Genomic DNA, 24,779 nt, shown 5'->3' on the forward strand with positions numbered 1-24,779 from the left:
TTGCCAAGTTTGTTTTCGTTTGCAAATATTTAGCTAAACTCTTTGAAAAAGAGATAAAAGTCTGCGCTTCAATCACATCTTAATCGTTTGATTTAAAATCCACCGTGATTGTGTACAGACGTGACTGCATCTCTTTGGCTGTGCCTTGAAATTCTGACAAAGGGCAGCTTTGTATTAAAGTTACTCTAATGATATTCAGAGAAAACTGCAGCTTGTCTCTCAGAACTCAAACACTGTGAGGAAAAGAAGAAAATCCTAATTCTCCTCATCCTCATGAATACAATCGTTTTTTATCCTGTTAAACTGAACACAAAGACCTGATCTAAAATTAGCCCGGCTCAGTATTTAGGCCACCTCTGCGAGAAGCTGCCTGAGAGTCATCCTCTCTGCGGTTTGTCTGTGCAGCGTCTCTGACGGGCCACACGTCCCCCCCACCTTATGTCTCCACAAGGTGAGTGTTGATAATTTGCCCGAGGCTGCAGCGAAACGCATCCCGGTCGTCGTGACATGAGATTATTCACCGTCTCACACCCTGCCGGCTCTTTGTTCATGGATGACTTCACACCAGCAGCCAGTGTTTCTTCACTGAGACCGAGCAGGGGGCTCAGAATCTGTTAGGAAACCTGTGATGTTTAACATTTTACCTGCCACTGCTGTTCCTTTATGAGGTTATTTTCACAGTCATGACGCCCTGATCGAAATCACCGCTGTAGGTTCACTTCCACTGCTGGCAGCCATTTATCCAAGATCCAAAAGTCAGGTCTACAGTATACAACGCTGTTAAACGAGGCACAGACACAAACTGTATTTATCAGATGGACACAGCTTATGGGTGTGAAAGGCTGTATCCCAATTCAGGGTCTGCAGCCTTAAAGGCCGCATTTTAAGGCCGATTACGTCACCGCGACGCGACGAAGGCTGTCCCAATTCGAAGGCTGCTCGAAATGCGACCCTCAAATGCGTCCTTCATTTCCCTGAATTTTAAGGATGTGGCGGTGTAGACTTCGTGGCCCAACATATCCCAGAATGCATAGCGCGGCGGTGGGTGTGGATAATTTTGCCGAAAAAAACGGCGGATGAGGGGCGCTGGAAGAGTAAACTTTAAGTAAGTACTGAATATTATGTCACTTATTTATGTGCAAATGTTTAATAACGAAGAACATTAAAACATTCCTGTTGGCCACATGTCGGCAAAGTCATGTGACATTAGTGACGTTTGTACTAACTTGGTTTTAAAGCCTTTACTTTAAAATATACGCTGTTAAATAGCTGAGCTTAATCAGAGAATGATCAAAGCTCATGTAGAAAGAAACAAGCAAATGAACAAAAGATTTTCTCCTTCATTTCTGTCAAACAAAGCTGTGTGAAACGTTTCCAGCTGTTAGTATCATGGTTGCTAAGCAACCTGGGCAGCGCAACGGAGGCTAGACCGTCCCATTTCACAAGCCTCGCACTTCCGGCCTTAATGGTCTTTGAGTACGCGGCCCTTGAGGTCGTTAAGGCTGCGTACTTTAAGGCTGCAGACCCTGAATTGGGATACAGCCAAAGACTCACCGTGGGAGTGCCTTAAACCTGCATTCTCTGTAATGGCCAGCAGGGGCCGACTGCTCTGACGGTATGAACTTCTATGAGAAAACAGCACTACTGCTCCCCTGATGTCTGCCCTTTACTGATGAATTAATGGTCTCATCTGAAATTTTCAAGCCTTACTGAAAGACGCCATGCTGATTTTAAAACTCTGTGGTCTCCATTAGTGTACAGAAGAAGGATGAAACAGGGCGTCGTGCCCTTAGTTTCTTAGGTTGAAAAAACATTCAGCTTGTGACCAAAGAACCTCCAGCTTCATAAGGGGCTCTTGAGAGATTGTCTACAGTAAATAAGGGTTCTATCAGCCTGCAGGCCAAAAATTACATTTTGCACAATTTTTTCTTTTGGAAATTTTGAGCATCATTTTGTAAGTAAGTAAGTAAACTTTATTTATTAAGAGCTTTTCACAGACAGACAATCACAAAGCGCAATAAACGCAACAATAAAACAATAAAATCAATAGACATTATATACAATGTAAAAGATCAAATGTAAATAATGTAAAAAATAAAATATGTAGATCAACAAAAGGCTTGTTTGAACAGAAGAGTTTTCAACTGTTTTTTAAAAAAATCCACAGAGTCAGAAATTTTGGTAGAAATGGATGACATAATAGACATGCTTCCCTTTTTTCTATACAATTTAATACATTTTTCTACACAATATGTCTTTTGTGATAAACACACGTATCCTCAGAAGTACAAGGATTCAGAGGAAATGCAGAAGGAAGTCCAACATTTGTTTTGTGACTAACTGTCATATAATGTTGTCTTTTCTTCTTGTTTTCCATCAGCCTCAATAACAGAGTTTAGATGTGCTTGACTGGTAAAAAATCCTCCCAAAACACAGAAATGTGTGACATCTTTTGAATGTGTAGAAGGTTTTAAACATCTCTGAGATATTAAAGTTCACAGGACTATGAATTATTCATGGCCGGGCGACACATGCACGTTCACTGCATTCTGACTTTCCCATCTCGAGCCAGGGAAACAGAATCCCATCTATTATTTTGTGTGTCTGTGTGTGTGTGTGTGTGTGTTGCCTCCGCAGAGATAATACTAAATGAGAAAGGAAAAAAAAGCAATATTTGTTCAACTGATGCAAGATTTTTGTCGTTTCTTATAAATAATAAATAAAATAAATTTATGGCAGAAATAAATAAATTTCTGCCATAAAGGGATTTGGTAAAGACGTAAATTTGACACCAAAATGAAGAAACTTAAATATCCAATGTTAAAAAATTCTTTAACACTAAATATACTCATGAACTAAGAATATTTTCTTTCAGGGTTTCTGCCGGTTTCAGGTGAAATCACTCCCTGATTTCCTGATTTTGGAGAAGAGTCAAATCTGTCAGATCACAAACGCCTCAATTAACAGGCTGCAGTGTGGTTTGGGGGCGCTGTTGCCTCATTAAATTAGGGAAAATGTCGTGAGGTGATGTAGGTCAAAAGGCGCAGAGTGGAGAGGTTCCTGTGACTCCACCACCACCAGCTCAGCTCAGCAGACACCAGCAGGGAAAGCCACGAGCTGGTTTTGCGCATGGTCAGTTTCACCTCAGCTTCTCTCTCTCTCTCTCTCTCTCTCTCTCTCTCTCTCCGTCCTCTTCACTCATCATCATCCAGCAGCATCCATCTCTCCGGATGTCCACAGCCGTCGGATTCCTGTCTGGTCGCGCCCTGGGCACCAGGTAAGACCCCGCTGTCATTCCCATCACTGCCCGCTCTCAGCGCTCCGGTCCTCTCATCGGTGCCCCTGCAGGTGATCGAGGCTTTTTCCCCCCTTTCTTTTTGTTTTTTTCTCTCGGGTTTCTGGGATGCAGCGCGGGGTGGATGCTGCCTGCCTGGATACTGACTCGTTTCCCGGTGTTTCCCTCCAGAGAAATCCGCACTCGAGTCGCTGCCTGGTTGCATAATTTACCTCTGAATGCGATCATCGCAGACTCGGACTCTCCTTCCTCGTTTGGTCCGTGTTATCTGCCGTCTGCTCGGGGTAATGAAAAGCGTGTCAGTCAGTGTAGTGCTTATCTGCCCTGGTTCATCCTGATATCATCTCCACACACACACACACGCACACACACAGGCGGAGTGCACTGGTTCAGGTTTTGGCAGTTTGGCGCATCGCAAGGTCATGGTGGTGCTGGAGCACAATCACAGGGTGGAATGACGGGTTGCTCATGGGCACTCGGGCTCCCAGATGTGATCCGTCGATGCGGGCTCTGATGATAAACGAGAACTGTGTCAGTGGGCTACTTTAGCCCGGAGCTCCCCGGAGATTACAGACGAGTGATGCGCTGCTTGTGTGGAGGAGAAATCACAGCTTGGTGAAAAGGCTGTGCTGTGTTAGAGCAGCCCTGTCTAACATGTGGCCTGCTGTTGGGAAGTCATTCATAATGGTGAATAATTGTTAATAAGTTGCTTACTGGTCTACAAAGAAGTAATATTTTGCTCATTCGGTTACAAAACACTCCGCGTGGAGATGTTTTCTGCCTTTTAATATCCCTGCGCGTGTAACGTCAGAACAGTCAGACTTCATGTTTACATTGCATTTATTTTCTTTAGAGCAGGGGCGTGCCCAAAGCAGGACAATTATACTAGAGGAAAATGCATACAAGCAGTGGTGGATTGTAACTTAGTACATTTACTCAAGTACTTTTCTAAAGAATCATTTTACTTTCTACTTTTACGACACTGTATTTTGAATGTCAGTATTTTAGTACTTTTTACTTCATACCATTTATTGTAAAGCATTAATCACTTCATATATTACATATCTAAGGATATCAATATGAATGTGTTATTCTGTGTTAGGGACTGAGTGCTGTGTAGAGGAAATTACATTATTGTGTTTGGGATGTTGAAAATGATGCCGTTGCCAATCAGATGCCTTTGCATCAGTTTTGGCAAAACCTCTGGTTCTTTGCTGAGCTGCCTGGAGACACAACACTGGTCCCATTTTATGCTTGAATGATTCATAGGTCAGTGTTAAGTGGCTGAGCAAAAAAAAGTTTTTTAAAGCAGCCAAGGTCTAAAGAAAAACTTTGAAAGACTTTCAGAAATTCTGGATCCTTGGAAGCAAAATCTAAAGAAATAAGGGACTAATAAGGTTTAAGACTTGCACAGTATGATTGTAACAGCTGATTATAGCTTTTACTTAAAGAGAACTTGTTTCACCACTTTGAAAAAACATTATTAAACATTGTTTTCTGTGCTTGTGGGGCCATCTTTTCTGTAATGTTTTTTACGCTACACTTTATTTTTAATCAAACGCTCTGATTTCCTGTAGGGTCCCTGCCTTGTTTTGTGCCACTCAATTTTTAAAAAAATCATTAAAACAAAGACTTTAATAGCTTTTATTATCCAGTCATTTTAACTCTCCTGCCCACTTGAGATCAGTTTATCAAATTGGGTTGATTTTGACTATGAACTAAAAGCGTTTTTTTATACTCCCACATTGGATCTTCAGACTTGAGCTACTGAGCCTCTTTAATATTCACACCAGCTTGTGCTTGATAAGGATCACACCCGGGGCTCTGAGGTGTTAAGCAGCACAGGCAGACAGTTTCTTCTCTGTGAAACAAAAATAAATAACTCAGTCCATTTTTAACCTCGTAAGACCTGAACTCTTTCACAGCATGCATTTCTAATTTCTCTTTGATATTTGGTCACATTGGGGCCCGATGAATGTAAAAACAGAGAATTACCAGATTTTTTTAATCTTATTTTTGTTTCTAAGAAAAATAAAAGCCACATATGAGGATATTCGTTTAAAGTTTTGATAGAACAGCAGCAGTATAACGTCCTCGTAAGTGGATATCAGGCCCATGTAGAGCAAAATTGAGTATTTTAGTCTAAATAACCCAAAATGTGATGTCTACATATGTGGACGGCAGGTCCTGGGAGGTTAAAGCAGTTGTCTCACTTTGTTTAAATTACTCCGTGCTGTTAATGCGTCCCTATGCACATATATCAGTTTTCACCTTGACCAGGTTTAAAGAGCTTACAATGAATTGAAATCAGCTGCAAACATCTCTCTTCCTTTACTTTAGGATTTAGCTGGTTTTAACTCTCCATCACCGGGAGAAGTGTCAGCGCCACAGTGATGACAGGGAGAAGAAATGGGAATGAATAACCATGAAGGTGAGACGTGTGTGATTAAATGTGTGATGGATTCCTGTCTGCAGGTGGTGTGGAGACAGCAGGCCTGCAGGATAAATCCCCTCTCAGGTGTGAAGAATAGTGCACGATTCTTCTGGTTTCACTGAGGCGGAAGGAGAAGCGAGACGTTTATTTCACTTGAGCAAATGTGAAAAGAGTCGAGTAAAAATTTGCATTTGAAAGTAAAAATGTTATTTTAATGCATTTGTGAGACAGACCCATTAAAAGTAATCAAATGATCATAAATCACTGGAATTAGTTTTGATGAAGCTATATGTGAGTGTTCTCATGAACACAGACGTGTAGTTTTCAGTTTGAGCTGATTTGTACTTGTTCTCAGTCACTTCTTGTTATAAATGTCTTAAAAATATGCAAACTCATCGCCTCAGAATAAAATGAAGTAATATCAGGGATGAGTTTTAACTAACGTGTTTATTTTGAGTCTGCAGCACAGAGCTCGGTTACACAAACTGCCTGATCAAAAAACAATGTCAGCAGTTTAATTACTGCAGTGATTAATATGTTTCAGCTGCCAGCAGGTTATGTAATCCGAACTGCTTCTCATTTCTTAAACAACCACGTAGGAAGACACAGCTCATAGTGGAAAACATGTTACTCTGTTTCACGAGGATCAAATTATTGACCTGCATCGAGCAAAGAAAACAACCGAACAGAAACAGAAGCAACTACAGCTGGTTAAGAACTGTTCAATGTGTTATTAAAACGTGGAAAGATAGTGTTAAACCAACATCTCTGAAGAAGAAATTCAGTTGAAGAAAAAGCATTTCTACATGTGCGATTTGAAGAGCTCAACCTTAAGAAAACTACCGATCGCTGAGGTGAACCAAGAAAAAGGAGCATAAACACTGAGCGAAGGCTGAGCCATGCAGTCTGCCTTTACAAACATGCGCTCAATACAAGTGTGACTCTAACAGGATACCACGTTTGCAGAAAGTCAGTTCATGAAATTTCTTCCTTCATAGAGTTTCCATAATCAGCTGTAAGTGGTATTATTGCAAAGTGGATGCATTCAGGAACCACAGCAGGGATTGGCCAGTACGTACTGACCAAACTTCCTCTGACATCATCATCAGCACAAAAGCTGCACTGCTGGGTTTCCACCACACAGCAGCTCCTGTAGGTGTGAGGTGTTGGAGGCCCAGTGCGTTTGTTCATATCGTAGAACAGGGGTCCCCAATCCCAGTCCACGAGGGCCGGTGTCCCTGCAGGTTTTAGATCTCACCCTGGGTCAACACACCTGAATCACATGATTAGTTCATTACCAAGCGTCTGGAGAACTTCAAGACATGTTGGTCGTGTCCAAATTCATGGGCTGCTTCCTCCTGAGGCCGCATTTGTAGACCGATTACGTCACAGCGACGCGCCGAAGGCTGTCCAAATTCGTAGACTCCTCCGAATGCAGCCGACAAATGCGTCCTCCTTTTCCCCGAATTTGAAGGATGGGTCGGGTGTGTCCTTCTTGGGCCACCATATCCCAGAATTCATAGCGCGGCCCAGCCAAGCTCCAGTTTCCGGCAATGGCGGCCGCTACTAAGTTTTAAAATCACTCTTATTAATCTTTCTGGGCCACAAAATAAACTTTAAACATATTTTCAGGCGAGAATGTGGGTTAGCTCGTTGATAATTAAAAATGAACACAAAAAACGGAGAAAGATTTCGGGTCCATTTTCGATTTTCGTGCCGTGGCGCTGACAACCGGAAATACTCTGAATTAAGGGCGGGAGTAGATCGAGAAGGCTAGACCGTCCAATTCCATAGCCGTTTACTTCCGGCCTACCCGACCTTCTGAGGACCCGGCCCACGTAGACCGCGAAGGCCGGGTCCTCAGGAGGATGCAGCCCATGAATTTGGACACGACCGTTGAGAAGGTAATTTATCCATTTAAATCAGCTGTGATGGATCAAGGAGACATCTAAAACCTGCAGGGACACCGGCCCTCGTGGACTGGGGTTGGGGACCCCTGTAGTAGAACAAAGTAGAGGACGTGTGCTTAATATTAGGGTAAACAGGAAGTCAGATTCTTCTTTGAACATTAAAAGTTTCACCAGTTCATCGATGAACTCATGTGTACGTTTATGGAAATTTTACAAAGATTCCTAAAAAATGGGATGGATCTGAAGTAACCCATTGACAACTTGAGAAAACCACTTCTGACCATGACTGATAAATAAACTATAAGGCTACATGTTATTAATGTGAGCCTACGATCAATCCAGTCTTAACCAGAGACACAGAAAATAATTTTTTTTGTAGGTCAAGTCGGGCTCCGTTGGATTATATAACTCCTTTCATATGTGTCATGAATCATATAATATTTAATCTATTTATTCAGCGAGGATAAAGCCGAGTGGAGGTCCAATGAAGACATGAGCACATATCGATGGAGTCCTCTTTCAACACCGTAGAGCTCCGGGAGCTGCGAGGGAGCGGAGCCCGGCGAGGCCCATCTCCGACACCGACTTCAGCACCCTGGACAGCAGCGACGCTGGGCTGCTCCGCCCGGGGCTTTGAGAACGCCTCCTACGAGCAGGATGAGGAGCAGGACCTCCGTCAGCAGGAGCAACAGCCGACGAGTTATCCGCCTTCCACATCAGGAAACAGTAAGGTGAGCGCGGTTTTTAAAGCAGTCGCTTAAAACAGTCCTTATGTGACCTCAGCAGATTCGGGTTACAGAGCGAACCCCCCAGCCAAAAGTGATGTAACCTTCCAAATCTAACCTGAGCCAGAAATCCAGCTTCACAGGCGTCTCTTTGGAAGATGAAACCTGTGAGAAGAGACAAGCACACACTGGCGTGCAGCTGCGGGCCTGGAAAAAGAACTTGTCCAGGGTTTTCTGCCATGTTTGTCTTCAGGAAACAAACAGATTTAAGCTTCCTTCTCAATTGGAAAATGGCTTTGTACTGATTGCTGTTCAGATGCCTTCAGGGTGACATCACTCTCCCGCCCTGGCTTTTATTTTGTTTGTATGTGCTGTTTGTTAGACTGTCACGACTCCACGGAGCTCATCTGTATCTGTACAGCTTTTACTGACACATGTCGGCGACATTCGTCAGTAACATTTCGTCGCGCCGACGCATTTTCTCCTCTTTGGATGTGATCTCACTGCTTTCTGTGAACGCTGACCTCAGCGCTGTGCTCTGGCTTGTTTATCTCATCCTTCTTTCTTTCTTTCCTTGTTTTTTCTTCTTCTAATTCTTTCCTCCCTCTCCACTTCATCCCTTGCTTCTTTTCTTTCTTTCTCAAATTCTCTTTCTTTTGTCACATCTTTACTTTCTTTTTTCTTCATATTCCTTCTTTTCTTTACTCTTTCCATTGTTTCCTCCTTTCCCTACTTCCTTTTTCATTTGACCCTTTTTTTCTTTCATTTTTCTTTTTGTCTTCACTTGTCTGTTGTTCCTACCTTCCTTCTTTTTCCCCTCCCTTCTTTCCTCCCTCTCCCCCTCTCCCTTTATTCCTTCCTTCTTTTGGTTCCTGCTCCCTTTCCCTCATTTCTTTCATTCATCCTTAATCTTTGGTCTGTTTCGTCACTTCATTCGCTCCTTCTTTCCTCGTGCTGTTTATTAATGATTTTATCTGTTCTGTCTTTTCCTTAACCCCTTCATTCCCCCCTTTTTCTGTTCCTTTTTGTATTTTTTTTAATATATCTTCTCCCCCTCCAGCATATAATGGGCTCTTTTGAGGACATTTCTTATCATTGTTATGCTGATGATATTCAGTTGTACGTTTCTTTTATGCCCGAGGATTTATCTAAGCTTCAGCGTCTGAATGATTGCTTAGATTTGATCAAACGTTGGATGGCTGCAAATTTCCTCCAACTCAACGAGGGGAAAACCGAAGTCCTCGTATGTGCCCCTGATAGGTTTCTATCGCAGATAGTGAAAGCCCTCGGTCCTCTCTCAGGTGTCACCTTTGACTCGAGTCTCACATTGGATGGGCATGTGAAATCTCTGGTTCGGTCTTGTTTTTATCATTTAAGAAATGTGGCTAGGCTAAGCCCGATTTTATCTCGCTCTGAACTGGAGATTGCTATACATGCATTTATTTCATCACGCTTGGATTATTGTAATTCGCTGTTTATGTGTCTAAGCAAAGGTTCTCTGGATCGTCTGCAGGTTGTGCAAAACGCTGCAGCGAGGCTTTTGACAAAATACTCACATGTGACACCGTTGTTATCTCAGGTCATCTGATCAGGGCTTACTTGCTATAAAAAATACTAAGAGGAGGACTAAGGCTGACAGAGCTTTTGCCACTGTGGCCCCAAGACTGTGGACTCTCTCCCCCAACATTAAGAACTGTGGACTCAGTCGCTGTTTTTAAAAAACAACTCAAAACTTACCTTTTAAAAACTGCTTTTGGTTAATTTTATGCCTGTTTTATTTTCTCTTTTTTAAATCTTTTTATGACTTGTAATCTTATGCGCAGTACTTTGTGATTCTGTCTTGAAAGGTGCTATATAAATAAAAATTTAGTATTATTTATTCTTCTTCCTCCCTTTCTCACTAGCATCATCATCAGGAGATCTCGCCACAGTCGTATGATGAGGAGGAAGGCGGCGGTGGAGCAGGTGGAGGTCAGGAGGACGGTCAGGACTTCACTGAATTTCGCCCCGTTGACGACCACTCGGCAGACTACGGCTTCATCTTGGCGCTGGTGTTCCTGGTGAGTGGGATCGTCCTTGTGGTAATCGCCTACACCATCCCACGGGAGCCCAAAGTCGACCCTGACTCGGTTTCGGCGCGACAGATGGAGAAGCTGGAGATGTACTACGCCCAGCTTGGCTCCCACCTGGATAAGTGCATCATTGCGGGCCTGGGCCTGCTGACCCTGGGAGGGATGTTCCTGTCCGTGCTGCTCATGGTGTCCATCTGCCGCGGCGAGATGTACCGACGCAGGGCGGCATTCGTTCGACCCAAGAGGACTTACGGCTCCATCAACCTGAGGATGAAGCAGCTGGCGACTGGAGAGGCGAGGTTAGGTGAGGGCGGGGATGGAGGCGAGGAGGTTTTGGTGGAATGCGCAGAGACGCGGAATAACGTACAGCCAGAGCCGAGCCGGGACTCCAAATCAGTACCGGGACCAAGCAAAAACCCTCCTCCTTCTCTTCCTGCTGCTTCTTCTTCTTCTTCTGCTGCTGCACGTGGAGTCAACTAGCTCCACCCTCTGCCTTCCTCTGCGCGATCCCCCAGGTGCATTATGGGGATGCAGGTCGCCCGTTTGTGCCGAGGGGAGAACCCCATCTTAAGCAAGAGACTTCCTGCCGGAGCTGTTGCCCGGCTTGTAGGAATGAACTGAGCTTAAGGGATATTTATTCTGACCAATCACAAGGGATGTATGACTTTACAAAAGAGGGCTCAACTGGGTGGAAGACGAGAGGTAAGCCTGTGGCAATGTGGATAAGAGCACATGTGGACATGAACGGATGCATATCAAAGATTAAAATGAAGATTTTGAATCCTAGTATGTTAATCAGATTAATACAATATAAAGCACATTATGATATAAAGCACCGCAGAAAGTAAGATGAACATTTTATTGTGAAAATTCTTTACTGATGCTGAAAGGAAGTTCGGTAATTAAATCTAGCCATATTTGAAGCCCTGACCAGCAGGTTTACCTTAACACACTCACACTAAATACTCGGCTTGCAATGCTGCTGTGAATAGCACTATAACAGACTTCACAGTAAATTACTGGAAAAGAAAGAGCAACTCGCAGGCGTACAAAAAACAGAGGCAACAGTTTTGAAAGCTTGGCGACGTTCACCTCCATTAATACAGAAGATTAACCCCAGAAAACCCTAAAAAAGCTTAAAATGTTCAGTTTAAACCTGCATTAAGCAAAATAAGTGACTGATTAAAAAGATGGAACAGAGCTCGTTTGGCTCCTTTTAGCTGCTTGTTTTGTTTTTCTGTGTGATGTGGTTTAATGTTGGGAGGTGGATTCAAGCTGGAAAGGGTCTCAATTCGTTCCATCTGATATTTCTGTGACTTTTTTGTAGTAAAACTGTCTTTGCTTACTTGTAATATAAATTTATTATCATAAAATTGCTGATTTTTGTGCCCACATGATTAATGGGACCTTGTTGGAGTTTGTTTTTGATCTTTTTTAGTTGCTAAAAGCTCCACTGTGTTCCCACTTCATCCCGTTTGATGTTTGCCTTTTTTCTCTATAATGGCAGCCTGCTGGGGCTGATCAGAGTTGTAGAGTAGCATTATGATTCATTTCTGCTTGTGTTTGTGATTATTTTTTCCTCCATTATTCCCTCTCTTTATCTTAGTACCTTGTTCTTTTGCTGCACGTCACTGCCCTGTGGTCGCCAGCTCACCTCTGGCTTTGTCTATCAGGGTTTTTGACAAACACCTAAACAAGAAGAAATCTTTTACTAAGCTCAGAAAATCTAAGAGGAGCTGCAGATTTAGCTAATAATGGATCTGACGCTGCAAGCTTTCTTAAATTTTCAGTTAATTTGTTGTAAAGGTGTCGGGTGAAAATGCTCGTGTTCAGATTCATCACAGCTGTTTGTGTCTTTGTTGATATTCTGTCAGCAGATTTTTAGTAGAGGCAGAAAAAAACCTCCACGGGGAACCTTTAAGCCATCAAATATTGATTCTCTTATTGGCCTCAAACGTCCAGAATCCATCTGTCTATAACCACACAGCACATGCTGCTGCTGCTTTCTCTCACTGTAAGTACAGAAAATGGCAGCCCAGTGAGAAATACTCCTCTGTGCATTGTCTGGCTTTAACTCGCCAGCTTAAAAGCCGATTATGCCCCCTTGTGGTCAGAAATTGCTTAATGCAGCTTTAACGGTTGGCTGGCTGCAGCGAGAGCTAGGAGGTAACGATGAGAGGTGTTAGTCTGGCAGGTGCAGAAGTGATACACGTTACCCAGAAAGCATTGCTCCAGGCGTCAAAGAGCATAGTCGTCTGTAATGATTTCTTTTATTTTCTTATTTTTCTCTTTGACAAACAGTTTCTGAGCAGATCTTGGTTGGAAATCACGGCTGTTTAATCACAGCAGAACACAGTTTGTTTGTTGTTGTTTTGTTGTTGTTGTTGTTTGTTTGTTTTATCAAAGAAGCATTTCAAAATCAACATTTTAAGCCACAATAATGAGTAATTTAACAGGGGTCACATTCATTTTTTTGCAAGCGACAGAACCAAAAAAGAAAATGTGTAAAAATCGACTTCTTGAACAAGCCTGTTTTACATAAAAAGTGTCAGTGAATGCAGCATCAACAATAAGTATCGTGTCACATATCTGGTGTGTCGTGCTGCATCATCCAAAACTGTTGCCTCGTGGTTACTGATCAGCGTTTTCTGTGAGCATCAGCTTCCACAGCAGAGACTCCGTCAGAGAGGGAAACTTCATCTATAAGCAGCAGCTGCTTCTCCAGAACTTGAAGTCATATTTATATAAAGCTACCCTGTGCTACACGCTAGACTTACATAGACTTTATGGTTTGTATCATTTGAAAGTGAGCACGAACTTTTTTAGACTGAGCAGTTTTTATGATCAGTGGTGGACGAACACTTCAGATCTTTACTTAAAGAAGTCCTGCGTTAACTCGGAGGGGACCTGTTGTAAATCCTTATTTTCTGTCATATATCCTGTTACAATGATGGAAAGTCACAATACTCAGCTTTGGTCTGTATGAAGTCACAAAGAAACGATATCCTTCATATGGTCTTTTCATTCAGAGAACACAGAAGCCCCGCCCACCTGCCTTTAAATATATTCTATTTTCAAGGCAACATCCAGTTTAAAATAAGTAAGGATTATTTTGAACTTTAAATCATGCAAAGCTATTTTGGCAGAGAACAAAAATATAAAGCAGGATGTGAGCAGAATTGGCTCCCTTGATAGTAATTGTGCACATTTTGCAAACTTCACGTTGATTACAAAGCACAGATCGATTGTTTCGTTTGTACATTTAGACAACTGAGAGAAATGTTGGTGTTAAAGAGAGTGAGTGTTTATTTTATCGAGTAAAAAACTGTAGGAGAAAAAATGCTAATAAAACAATTTAAAGGACAAAAATAATTAACTTCTATCACTTAATGTTTGAGCTCTACTTATGTTTAATTTATAATGATCCCTATAAACAGATTCTGTATGAGTATGAAGACATTTTTGGGACAGGAAGCCTTTTGGTTTCTGTTTGTAGTCCAGGCTTTGGATAGATGCGGGTAAACAGTTTATGTAGGGAGGAAATGCAGGATTGCATTTGTCAAAGTATGTTAGATAACCATTGTGTAGTATCTTATGACAGTTAGTTTTCCATTAATTATAAAAAAAAATTAAAAATGGAAATCGTGGCCTGGCTGGTACCACAAAATTAGCCATTATACCCAGTGGCTAAGTTATCAGACATCCCAGTGGGTTCCTAGAATTAATTACTTGTGCCTACACAACTTCCATCCATCCATTTATCCAATTCAGGGGCACAGGGGAGCTGGAGCCTGTCCCAGCTGTCATAGGGCAAAAGCCCGGGTACACCGTGGACAGGTCACCAGACTGTTGCTTTATTCTGGTGTTTATTATAATGATAAAAATAATCATAAAAGTAACTTCAGCTGCCAAAAAATACAGTGCAGAAAAACTAAAGTAAGCGCCACTGAAGGTAAAGTACCTCAGAGTTTAGTTACACTCCACCACTGATTATAATCCGAACGTCTATGAAAGAGTCAAAAATGGGTAAAAAGCTGATTTCATCTTAAAGAAGAAACATTAAAGTGACTTGTGGATGTTTTTGAGTGGATTGAACCTTTAATGACACCACTTATTTGTATTATATGTACACTGATGTTATTTATGTCATGTAAGGATACGACATGCCTTAACAAGTAAACACCGGCACTGTACATTGTGTATACACTGATATTATTATGCTAACGTATTACGGTCTGTATAGTGAGCCAGTTAGCCAAGGGTAATGTAGCCACACACACACGCACACACACATGCACACATTATTGAGTCCAGCTTGCAGTGGCGCACACACTGATACTAATCTCAGCTGTTTTTTGACGTTTTACAGTTTTCTTTCACAAATACTGTAAATATAACCTGCAGACATGCAGGATGTGGAGGACCTTCAGAAACTTCTGTTCCAGAAACACGACGCAGGTATGCAAAATTATTTTAAAAAAAAAACAACGAGTCACAGCGAACCAAGTTCTTTCTGTCAGCAGCCACTTCATAAACATCACACAAACTGCTGAGTAACCCTGCGAGGCCCAAACCATCACAGGATCAGAAAAAATGACTTTTGGCTTCTCTGTTATTGTTAGGTCTTTCCCTCATAACATAAAGCGCCTTGAGGCAATTATTGTGATTTGTCGCGATATAAATAAAATTTAAATTGAAATGGAAATGTGACTAGTTCGCAAAGTGTGTTAGCAGAATTATTAAACTTTTAATTCGACTGTGAAGATATCAGAGAACGATTTTAAAAAGCTGAAAGTCCCATTGTTGATGGCATAGATTTAGGGGTAATTATTAGTGATGATGGCTTTAGACGTCACAGACAAACGGTCTTACGGCCGATCAGCTTGTCTCCCACTGACAATAAAAAAATGTTTTAGACATATATTTATCACTTTTAAATATCCCTACTATGATCACACTTTGGAAACAAAGAATTTGAGGACATCAACAATGACCATAACGTTATTGTTATTTAACTAATGATAAAATATTTTCTGCTTTCAATGAGTCTTCTGATTATTTTAGTAATAAAACATTTAACATAAGAAAAAAAGGCCAATAAATATACAAAAGCATGAGCCTCAAATATATTGAATCTATCAATACTAACGTGATTATAAACAGTGATAGTGTAAGTAATGATTAAAAAGTAAAACAAAGACATAACTTTACATGAATTATTATATTTATTCATTACAAACAGCAAATGTTTGATGACACAAATATTTAAACCTGTTAAAGGTTTTAAAATAATTGTATTTATAGTGTTATTGTTATTTTACCGGGAGCTGCCTGAGACCAGGCTAACGATGAGCAGCGTGTAACCTCATCCGCTGCAGGTTAACATTAATAAACAGAGGGTCACAGATTTGGTCCTCGCCACAGCTGCCCCCCACCCCCCACCCCCTGCTGAAGTGTCCTTGAGTAAAACAAAACCTGAGATCTTTGCCGCCTTCATGTGACGGGGGCTTCATGGTTAACATCGGGACACACGTGAGCAGTGTTGGGAAGGTTACTTTTAAAATGTTTTCCATTACAGATTACAGAATAAATGTCCCAAAATGTATTCTGTAACGTATTCCGTTACGTTACTCAATGAGAGTAATGTATTCTGAATACTTTGGATTACTTAATATATTATCATGCTGTTTACAACTACATGAATGTACTATTGCTGTGATTTATTACTGTTACTGAAGGTCCGCGGCTCCGAACCGTATTAAAGGGACCTCTGGCTAATACGGTGGGTTCTGTGTCGGGCTCGTAGCTGAAAACTAGCTTTACTTTGTTGTCTGGGTCAACTTTGCTAGCAGAGACAGAGAGAGGCGTTGAAAGGCTGCTCCAACAGAACTTATTGTTTTTGGAGGAAAACACGAACACGGTGTACAGTCGAGTCTTAATAGCTTACTTACAACTGGGCTCGTCAGGCTCTCTTCTTGGCTGCAGTGGTTATTATTATATTTACATGCTTCCAGCTCCCGTTTTTGCTCGATGACAGCTCGTACTTTTCCTTTTTCTCCCTCCCTCGCTCACAGACACATAACGTGTATGGCAGTCCATTCTCCCTGCAGCACGGACTACACTGCCCATGATGCTACATTCTTTAGAGCTATACCTGTAGCATTCTGCCTATTAGCTTAGCACAACAACAACAAAAAGCCGCTCTCACCCAGGAAACACCAGAGAGAGAGCGTCACCCTGTAACCATGGCAACCGTAACGCTGCCGCCTGGAACAACAGAACGTAGCTGTCAAACAAAACCCAAACAGTCCTGACCCGCCACAATATGAAACAGGGAAGTACCGCCGTGTAATCCATTTATTTCAACAAAGTAACTGTATTCTAAATACCACCTTTTTAAACGGTAACTGTAACGGAATACAGTTACTCATATTTTGTATTTTAAATACGTAACGGCGGTACATGTATTCCGTTACTCCCCAACACTGCACGTGAGGGAACAATTCCCATGTTTTCAGCAGCTGTCGTCCTCCGCTGCTGCTGCCCTGCTTCCTTCTCACCTCCACAGTCAGCGTGTGATCACACCAAGCTCACTGTGACAAAGGAGGAGAACTGGAGGCTCGCTCAAACTTTACAGACACGCTTTTAACAAAACGTGTCTCTGCTGGATTAGTCACGCTGGCTGTGATGGAGGTTCAGAACAAATCTGAGTCATGATGCACCGATCCGACCGACACAGTAATTTTCTCACTTTCCCAAGCTGCAAACATGTTGGCTGCGAGCACAACCAAAGACACACAAAAGGCTGACATAGCGCTGAAAAATATGAGGTGTTCCAGTAACTGTAAAAGTCAGAAACACCTTTCTCGGGCACATTTTCAGCATCTGCTACTTTTACATCACACTCCAGAAGTCCTGAACACTTTTCCCTCAGCCAAAAGCAGGTTTTGGAATATTGGAGACGCTCTGTGGGATTTATAAGTCCATGATAGTTTGATCACACAAAGGATGAAAATGAAATGACAAATCATACTTCTTCTCAAGTTCTTCTGCAATCATCCACGGAGCGCTGCAGCATCCTCAGCACTCCTTTCCACAGGAGCTGAATCCTGTTTAGCCTCATCGACATTAACAAGAGACATTAATTTAAAATAAAAACCTTAAAAAAAGACAGAAGAAGCAGAAGTGCAAAAATGTCAAAGTTGTTCCAGGTTTTCAGACTCTTTCCTGTTGCACTGGATTCAGAAACAGTAGAAACGCCAACATGGAGATAAAGTTTCAGGCTGAGATGCTTTAGCGTCATGCAAGCAGAAGTGAGGATTGCAAAGGTCAAAGTGTCACTTCATTGTCATCGTGTTGCTTTGGAAGCAGGCTGAAGCTTTCCTATTCATGTGTGGATGAAGCAGAGAGGAGTGAAGGAGGGGAGGAGATGCGGGCGAGGCGGTGGGATGCAGCCGAGTCGCCGGGTGACGTGAGGTGATTCTTGAAGAGGCGGATTTTCAGCTTAGCGGGGAAGACGAGGAGTGACTCTGCATGAATACTTTGAATGACACATTGATGTTTCCCCGCTGGCCTCTGGGCAGCCAGAAATAAAAAGACAAGGCTTAAGGTTTTAACAAGGTTGGAAAAAAACAAGTCTGAACCTGGTTCTCTTTGGGGGAGAAACAGATTAGGTCTGTGGACCCTGCAGGTCCTTGTTAGTGGGGAGAAACAACATCACAGAAGGAACGATTGTTGGTGCTCGGTCACTTCACACAGGTTGGATGAACAGAGCTGGAAGAAAAGGGCTTGAAAGGGTCTTTAGTTCAGTTATGTGGACGGATGCAGTCAGGTGAGGAGGATACTTCAAAAAGCTGATTCAGGTGGGAGGTGGGGGCATGCATGAGAGTATTTTTTCAAAACTTCAGAGCTCATAATGGTTTGAATTTGATCAACTACATGTGAAAATGTGTGAAAATGGTAGAAAACCAGCAGAAATTCAGAAATGTGATCATCACTGAGCTGCATTCTCAGTGTGTTTGTAATGTCAGTCGCAGGTTGCACAGAATTCAGAGTCCAAATAACATGTTTCATGCATGAGACAAAGAAAAGACTGCTGAGGATTTTTGTTCTGCAGGATTTTGGTTTTGGGCAAATAAAAATAAATATCTGATCTGCTGGAAGCTTTGAAAAATGCCAAGTTTAAAACAGATTTGCAGAAACCAAACGAACGCTTGAGCTTCTCCTCACATCCTTTAATGCTGGTTAAATTTGTTTGTGCTGTTGTCGCTTTCTTTCGACAGCCGAAGTTGTGAGCTCATCAGGAAACTGCACTGGTTTAAGATCAATGGAGAAGTAGGGTCATCTTCCTCACAGGTTTCTGTGCAATCAAAGTATAGAGGGCGTTGCCCCTGCTGGTCGTTAGCAGGAATACAGCTTTGAGGCTCTCCCACGCCAGCTTCATTATTCAGACCTGAAAGCGGGCATTATGAAGTCTGTGACGAGGACGTAGGTGAGCTGTTTGTGAATATGCAGATGGAATCATGAGTGAGAAACACTCACTGTCTCCGTTTGCTAAAGTGACTCATAGGTCTGCATATATTTATTAGGCGCACTCCTGCCCTGACAGCATTACTACAGCGTCGCTGCACTCACAAAGGGTGAAGAGTGAGGTCACAGTTAAATGCACAAATGGATTTTATAATTAATCAGATGTAAACAGATGGAGGATGTGAGCGTCTGAAAAGTGTGAAACTATGTTTCTGTGTTTCACTTCCTCTGTGACATCCTTGAATGTCAAGAACTTTGACCGAAGACGCGAGAGAAAAATCAATCGTTATTCCGCGGGCACCGCCATGACTCGGTTGCCATGGAAATAGTCTATTTATATCAAAGGACTGTTGGTAGAGCAGCTCTCGGATGTCATGAAAAGTCCTTGTGAGGACATGATAGAGGAGACAGTGTCTCAGAGTCTCCTGAAACCTCTGGCTAGGACGCGATGCACACTCAGCCTTTGTGGGAATAAATAAATTACACATTTTCCAAGAATCAGAGCGTTAATTCACTCCAGGCTAAGAGGAGTTTAGCTGAGTAGTCAGAACTTTAAATGCACTAGGATAAAACCGACAAAAAACTCTGCTGGGCTAATGAATAAAACATTAGCAGCTAGACTTTCTTAAATTTCCTTTTATTGGCATATGAGAATAAAAATGTAATGCTCCTTGCACAACAGAGAAAATATGATGATATTAAGTCTCTTTATCTGGTTTTATGGGATATAAACAGAAGGTATAATGTTTCCCTGATTCACTGAGTGCAACTTGAGATAGTTTTGCAAAGTTAATAGTTTTTTTTACATATTGGCAAACCAGCACCAAGAAATATTTGCAGAATAAGTTGTTAGCTTTAAGTTTTTTGTTTTGTTCTCATTGATGTAAAGACAAGTACTGGATAAATGTGCCACTGTAGAAATGATACCCTCACGCAGGGTTTCCCAGCTTGTTTCTGGATTTTAGGTTTTGAAAATTGAGCGCGAGCGTTTTGGCCACCACCATGTTGGTCTTTCCGAAGCAAAGGTTGGACGACCTGTAACCTGCATCATAATATTTTTCTGATAATTGCACTAAAATGCTCCAACAAGGCGTTGAGGTCCAGTTCAGTGAGAAGGTGAAGCCAGCACAGCTGACAGCTGCAGGTGTGAGCACGCGAGTCAGTCAAAGCAGCCACATTATGAAGAAAAACATCCACAGAGGCCAAAACTATTTCAGCATCAGGCTGTAAACATTTTATTTCTGCTGTAAAGTCGGAGATTTTAACAGAGTCTGTGGGGACTGACTCACGTTCGTAGCCTCAAACGGACATTCAGAAGAACGGCAGGTTGTTTGTTTGTTTACACATTTCCATCTTGATTGGAAATCAAGGTGATTATGTACAGAAACATTCATGTGTGTTTTTAGAAGTCGCTGCTAATCGACCCACTTTGTTTTTTAACCAAAACAAAGTGTTAAATGTATTTTCTAACCTCAGCTGTTATAGGCTTGAAGCAGGAAATGTAAATGAACCTTGTTCAGTCAGAGTCAGTCGCTACATTTATCAGCATGGCTCTGTTCCACACAGACACAGAACGGAGAAGGCATCATTGGCGGTAGAGTTTTACACCGATTAAGTCAGAAAGAGAAAAACAAGTGGGAGGAGGTGGGTTGCAAAGCAGCTTACAGTAGCATTTCAGGTATGGGAAGGTTAAAGCAGCCTGAACAACCCGCCCTTTCTGTGATTTGCTAATTTGCTCTTCAAATCAAATCCTATCATCAAATCCATCAATCCATCAAATCTTCAAATCCAAATTAAAGTCACCACTCTGCAGTCATCATGAAATGCTTCGGGACTTATTTTTGGGCATTTCCTAAAACAGCTGTAATTTCAGTGCTCTATGGGACACAAAAAAGGTTAAAACTTTCCCTGGAAGTTGAATTTCTACCATCAGAGTTCTCTCAGAGAGCTCAGGAGTCTTTGGTGCCGGGTGTTTGTCTTTGATAGCGCCCCTGCTATCAGCTTAAATATGACGATCAGCATGGCTCTGTTCCACACAGACACAGAATGGAGAAGGCATCATTGGATGTAGAGTTTTACAGCAATTAAGTCAGAAAGAGAAAAACAAGTGGGAGGAGGTGGGTTGCAAAGCAGCTTACAGTAGCATTTCAGGGATGGGAAGGTTAAAGCAGCCTGAACAAACCGCCCTTTCTGTGATTTGCTAATTTGCTCTTCAAATCAATTCCAAATTCCAGTCATCATGAAATGCTTCGGGACTTATTTTTGGGCATTTCCTAAAACAGCTGTAATTTCAGTGCTCTATGGGACACAAAAAAGGTTAAAACTTTCCCTGGAAGTTGAATTTCTACCATCAGAGTTCTCTCAGAGAGCTCAGGAGTCTTTGGTGCCGGGTGTTTCTCTTTGACAACGCCCCTGGTATCAGCTTAAATATGACGAGGTGAATGCTAGCGGACAGTTATCGGGCACAGTTTGACTTCGCTCTGCTCTATGTTTTTAAAAATATCTGCATGCACCTCCACCCCCCACTTCATCTAGTGCATATCTGTATTTTCCTTCCTTCCTAGTTTAAAGCAGAAATATCAGAGCTGAAACGAACAAAAACAATCTGGTTGCACAAAAAGAGAAAAAAACGTCCTCGCCCTCCCTCGTTTCTCCACACTGAGTGGTCAGAGGTCAAAGTTCAGACACAGCACAGCATTCTCACAGCTGTTTGGGATTCAGAACGATGCTCAAGGACACTTCAGCAGCACACAGGGTTGTGACCCTGATTTGATTCTCATTAATCACAACACGTCCCGGCGCCTCGGAAAAAATCCCCCGCAGGTCGCTGTGACAACAAGCTCCTGGTTAAAACAGAAATGTGAGCGTTCTGAAAGGTCCTTCCTTCTGCAGGCTGCGGCTCGATGTTTCCCTTTATGTACAAATGTGACAAACAACAGTAGCATTTCACTCTGAGACTCAATGAATGTACAAACTAATACTGTAACGCTGGAGCTGGTGCATCGCGGCAGAGTCGCCCAATCTCATGATCTCTGTCGTTCACACGTGAGCCAGTTTGGTGTAAACAGTCACATGACTTCAGTATAAAGTAAATTTTTTTTCTTCTTCTCTGAAACATGCAGAGGTAATAGATGTATATTTAATTAGATAAAGTGATATTTCACACCGGTGGAAAGTTTTTTGGATGATCTTCAGTGTCAGTCAGCGTCCACGAAGCTGAAATGATAAAGGATTCATATTGTTTTTGCCTGATTTGATGGATCTTTGATTGAGATACATACACATAGGCTTTAAAGTCAGATAACTCCAAGGCGTTGTCCTCTAAATAACAAATAAAATGCCTTTATGCTCACAGCATGGTCATGTTTAATCTAAAGAAAGTTCCTATCATGACCAAACCATGAGAATAAAAACATTTTACAAGAGAGTTTCATTTTGGAGCCTTAAAACAGGGATGTCAAACGTACCAAACGAGAGGCAGAACTGGCCTGTCAGAGGTCCAGCCCGGCGTGCTTTGCAGAGAAGAAGGGCTCAAATTTAACTTTTCATTAAGTAAGAATCACAAGACTCCAAACTGTTATTGTCTCCTGAGCCTGAGGTCCTACTGACAAAGGCTTAATCCTCAGGCTGCCACAATAAAAGTAACAGACAGTGTTGGGAAGGTTACTTTTAAAATGTATTCCATTACAGAATACAGAATACATGCCCCAAAATGTATTCTGTAACGTATTCCGTTACGTTACTCAATGAGAGTAACGTATTCTGAATACTTTGTATTACTTAATATATTATCATGCTGTTTACAACTACATGAATGTACTATTGCTGTGATTTATTACTGTTACTGAAGGTCCGCGGCTCCGAACCGTAGTAAAGGGACCTCTGACTAATACGGTGGGTTCTGTGTCGGGCTCGTAGCCGAAAACTAGCTTTACTTTGTTGTCTGGGTCAACTTTGCTAGCGAGAGACAGAGAGAGGCGTTGAAAGGCTGCTCCAACCGAACTTATTGTTTTTGGAGGAAAACACGAACACGGTGTACAGTCGAGTCTTAATAGCTTACTTACAACTGGGCTCGTCAGGCTCTCTTCTTGGCTGCAGTGGTTATTATTATATTTACATGCTTCCAGCTCCCGTTTTTGCTCCATGACAGCTCGTACTTTTCCTTTTTCTCCCTCCCTCGCTCACAGACACATAACGTGTATGGCAGTCCATTCTCCCTGCAGCACGGACTACACTGCCTATGATGCTACATTCTTTAGAGCTATGCTTGTAGCATTCTGCCTATTAGCTTAGCACAACAACAACAAAAAGGCCTCTCTCACCCAGGAAACACGCAGAGAGAGAGCGTCACCCTGTAACCATGGCAACCGTAACGCTGCCACCTGGAACAACAGAACGTAGCTGTCAAACAAAACCCAAACAGTCCTGACCCGCCACAATATGAAACAGGGAAGTACCGCCGTGTAATCCATTTATTTCAACAAAGTAACTGTATTCTAAATACCACCTTTTTAAACGGTAACTGTAACGGAATACAGTTACTCATATTTTGTATTTTAAATACGTAACGGCGGTACATGTATTCCGTTACTCCCCAACACTGGTAACAGATAAAGCATTAAATAACAGAAAGGTTTGTTTTTTCTTTATAGATGAACCATATCAAATATCATTTGTCTCCATTAAAGAGAAATCAGAAATTATCTGTGATATAACAGAAAATTTCTCTTTTCTTAAATCAGGAAACAAAGTCTGGGTAATGTCAGTACTTTTCTGTGATTTTATGGATCCATTTCTTATAGTGTGGATTAAAGCCTGAGTGATTAAAACCTGAGTGGACATGCTGACGGGATTCTTTGAGTTATCACTGCGCTTTTCTCTGAGTTTATTACATTCAAAGAAAAGGAACAGTTTGAAGACTTTTTGGTCCGAGCCTCCTGCGTTCAACTAAAATGAGTTTGACGTTCCTGCTTTAAAAGAAGCAAACACGGAAACCATCTGAGGTCACGTCGCCTCGAATCTCTCACGTGTCAGCAGCAACATTTTCAGACGTCACATAAAAAGCAGAAATAAAAGAGTGAGCGACGCCCCCCGAGGCGGCCTCTGTTTACAGCTGACTGTTCAGTAATTTAGATAAAAACATAAACATTTCTGTCCAAGTGAAATATCGCTTTATGAAAGCAGAATGAAGTGATGCATATTAAGGTCTAAGAAGTGTACAAAAACTATGAAAAATATTATGTGGCCTGAGAAAGAAGTTTTGTGTTTGTCTGTGAGTCTTTTGCAATGAATATATGACAAAGAAAGTAAAGTTTAGTACAAAATATGGCAAAAAAAATAGAATTTAAAGGGATATATCACTTTGATTTTAAGGTGGAATTTTAGCTACGTTATATTATAAATTAATGGAAACATTTATAGATGACAGATTATTATAAGTAGCAGAAAGTAAAATAAATATGTTGATATTTGAGTCTTATAATGATTGTATTACTTGAGAAAAGTGACATAACCCTTTAACCTGAGCGAAAACCAGGGTTACAGAGACTGTTACAGAGCAGGCGGTGTGCGAGATAAGACTGGTTTATTACTCCAAGTATAAAATAGTCACATTTATTGTTATATTCATGAATTTAAGAGAACTACATTTATCTCTTCACTCTTGGTGCTAAGTTGCAAATATCTGTGTAAAAATCATCTTAAAGTCGTTTACTTGTTACAAAAGAAGAACAGAGCTCTGTCTTCATGAAAACGTGGTCAAATAAATCTCGATATTACTCGACTCAGTAGCTCCTCCTGTATTTTCTGTGAACT

General features: G+C 41.7%; 1 protein-coding gene across 1 annotated transcript; it reads left to right on the top strand.

Moving 5' to 3' along the window:
• Nucleotides 1–2,952: 2,952 nt before the first annotated feature.
• On the top strand, nt 2,953–14,908 carry tmem74b (transmembrane protein 74B). Its single transcript, XM_085159950.1, has 4 exons — nt 2,953–3,277; nt 5,636–5,726; nt 8,098–8,370; nt 10,269–14,908. The coding sequence occupies exons 3-4, from the start codon at nt 8,146–8,148 to the stop codon at nt 10,914–10,916; spliced, it is 873 nt and encodes a 290-aa protein (XP_085016076.1). The 5' UTR covers nt 2,953–3,277; nt 5,636–5,726; nt 8,098–8,145; the 3' UTR covers nt 10,917–14,908.
• The last annotated feature ends 9,871 nt before the right edge of the window (nt 14,909–24,779 follow it).

The sequence above is a fragment of the Neolamprologus multifasciatus genome, chromosome 5 (assembly GCF_963576455.1).
Source record: "Neolamprologus multifasciatus chromosome 5, fNeoMul1.2, whole genome shotgun sequence".
Taxonomy (NCBI): Eukaryota; Metazoa; Chordata; class Actinopteri; order Cichliformes; family Cichlidae; genus Neolamprologus; species Neolamprologus multifasciatus.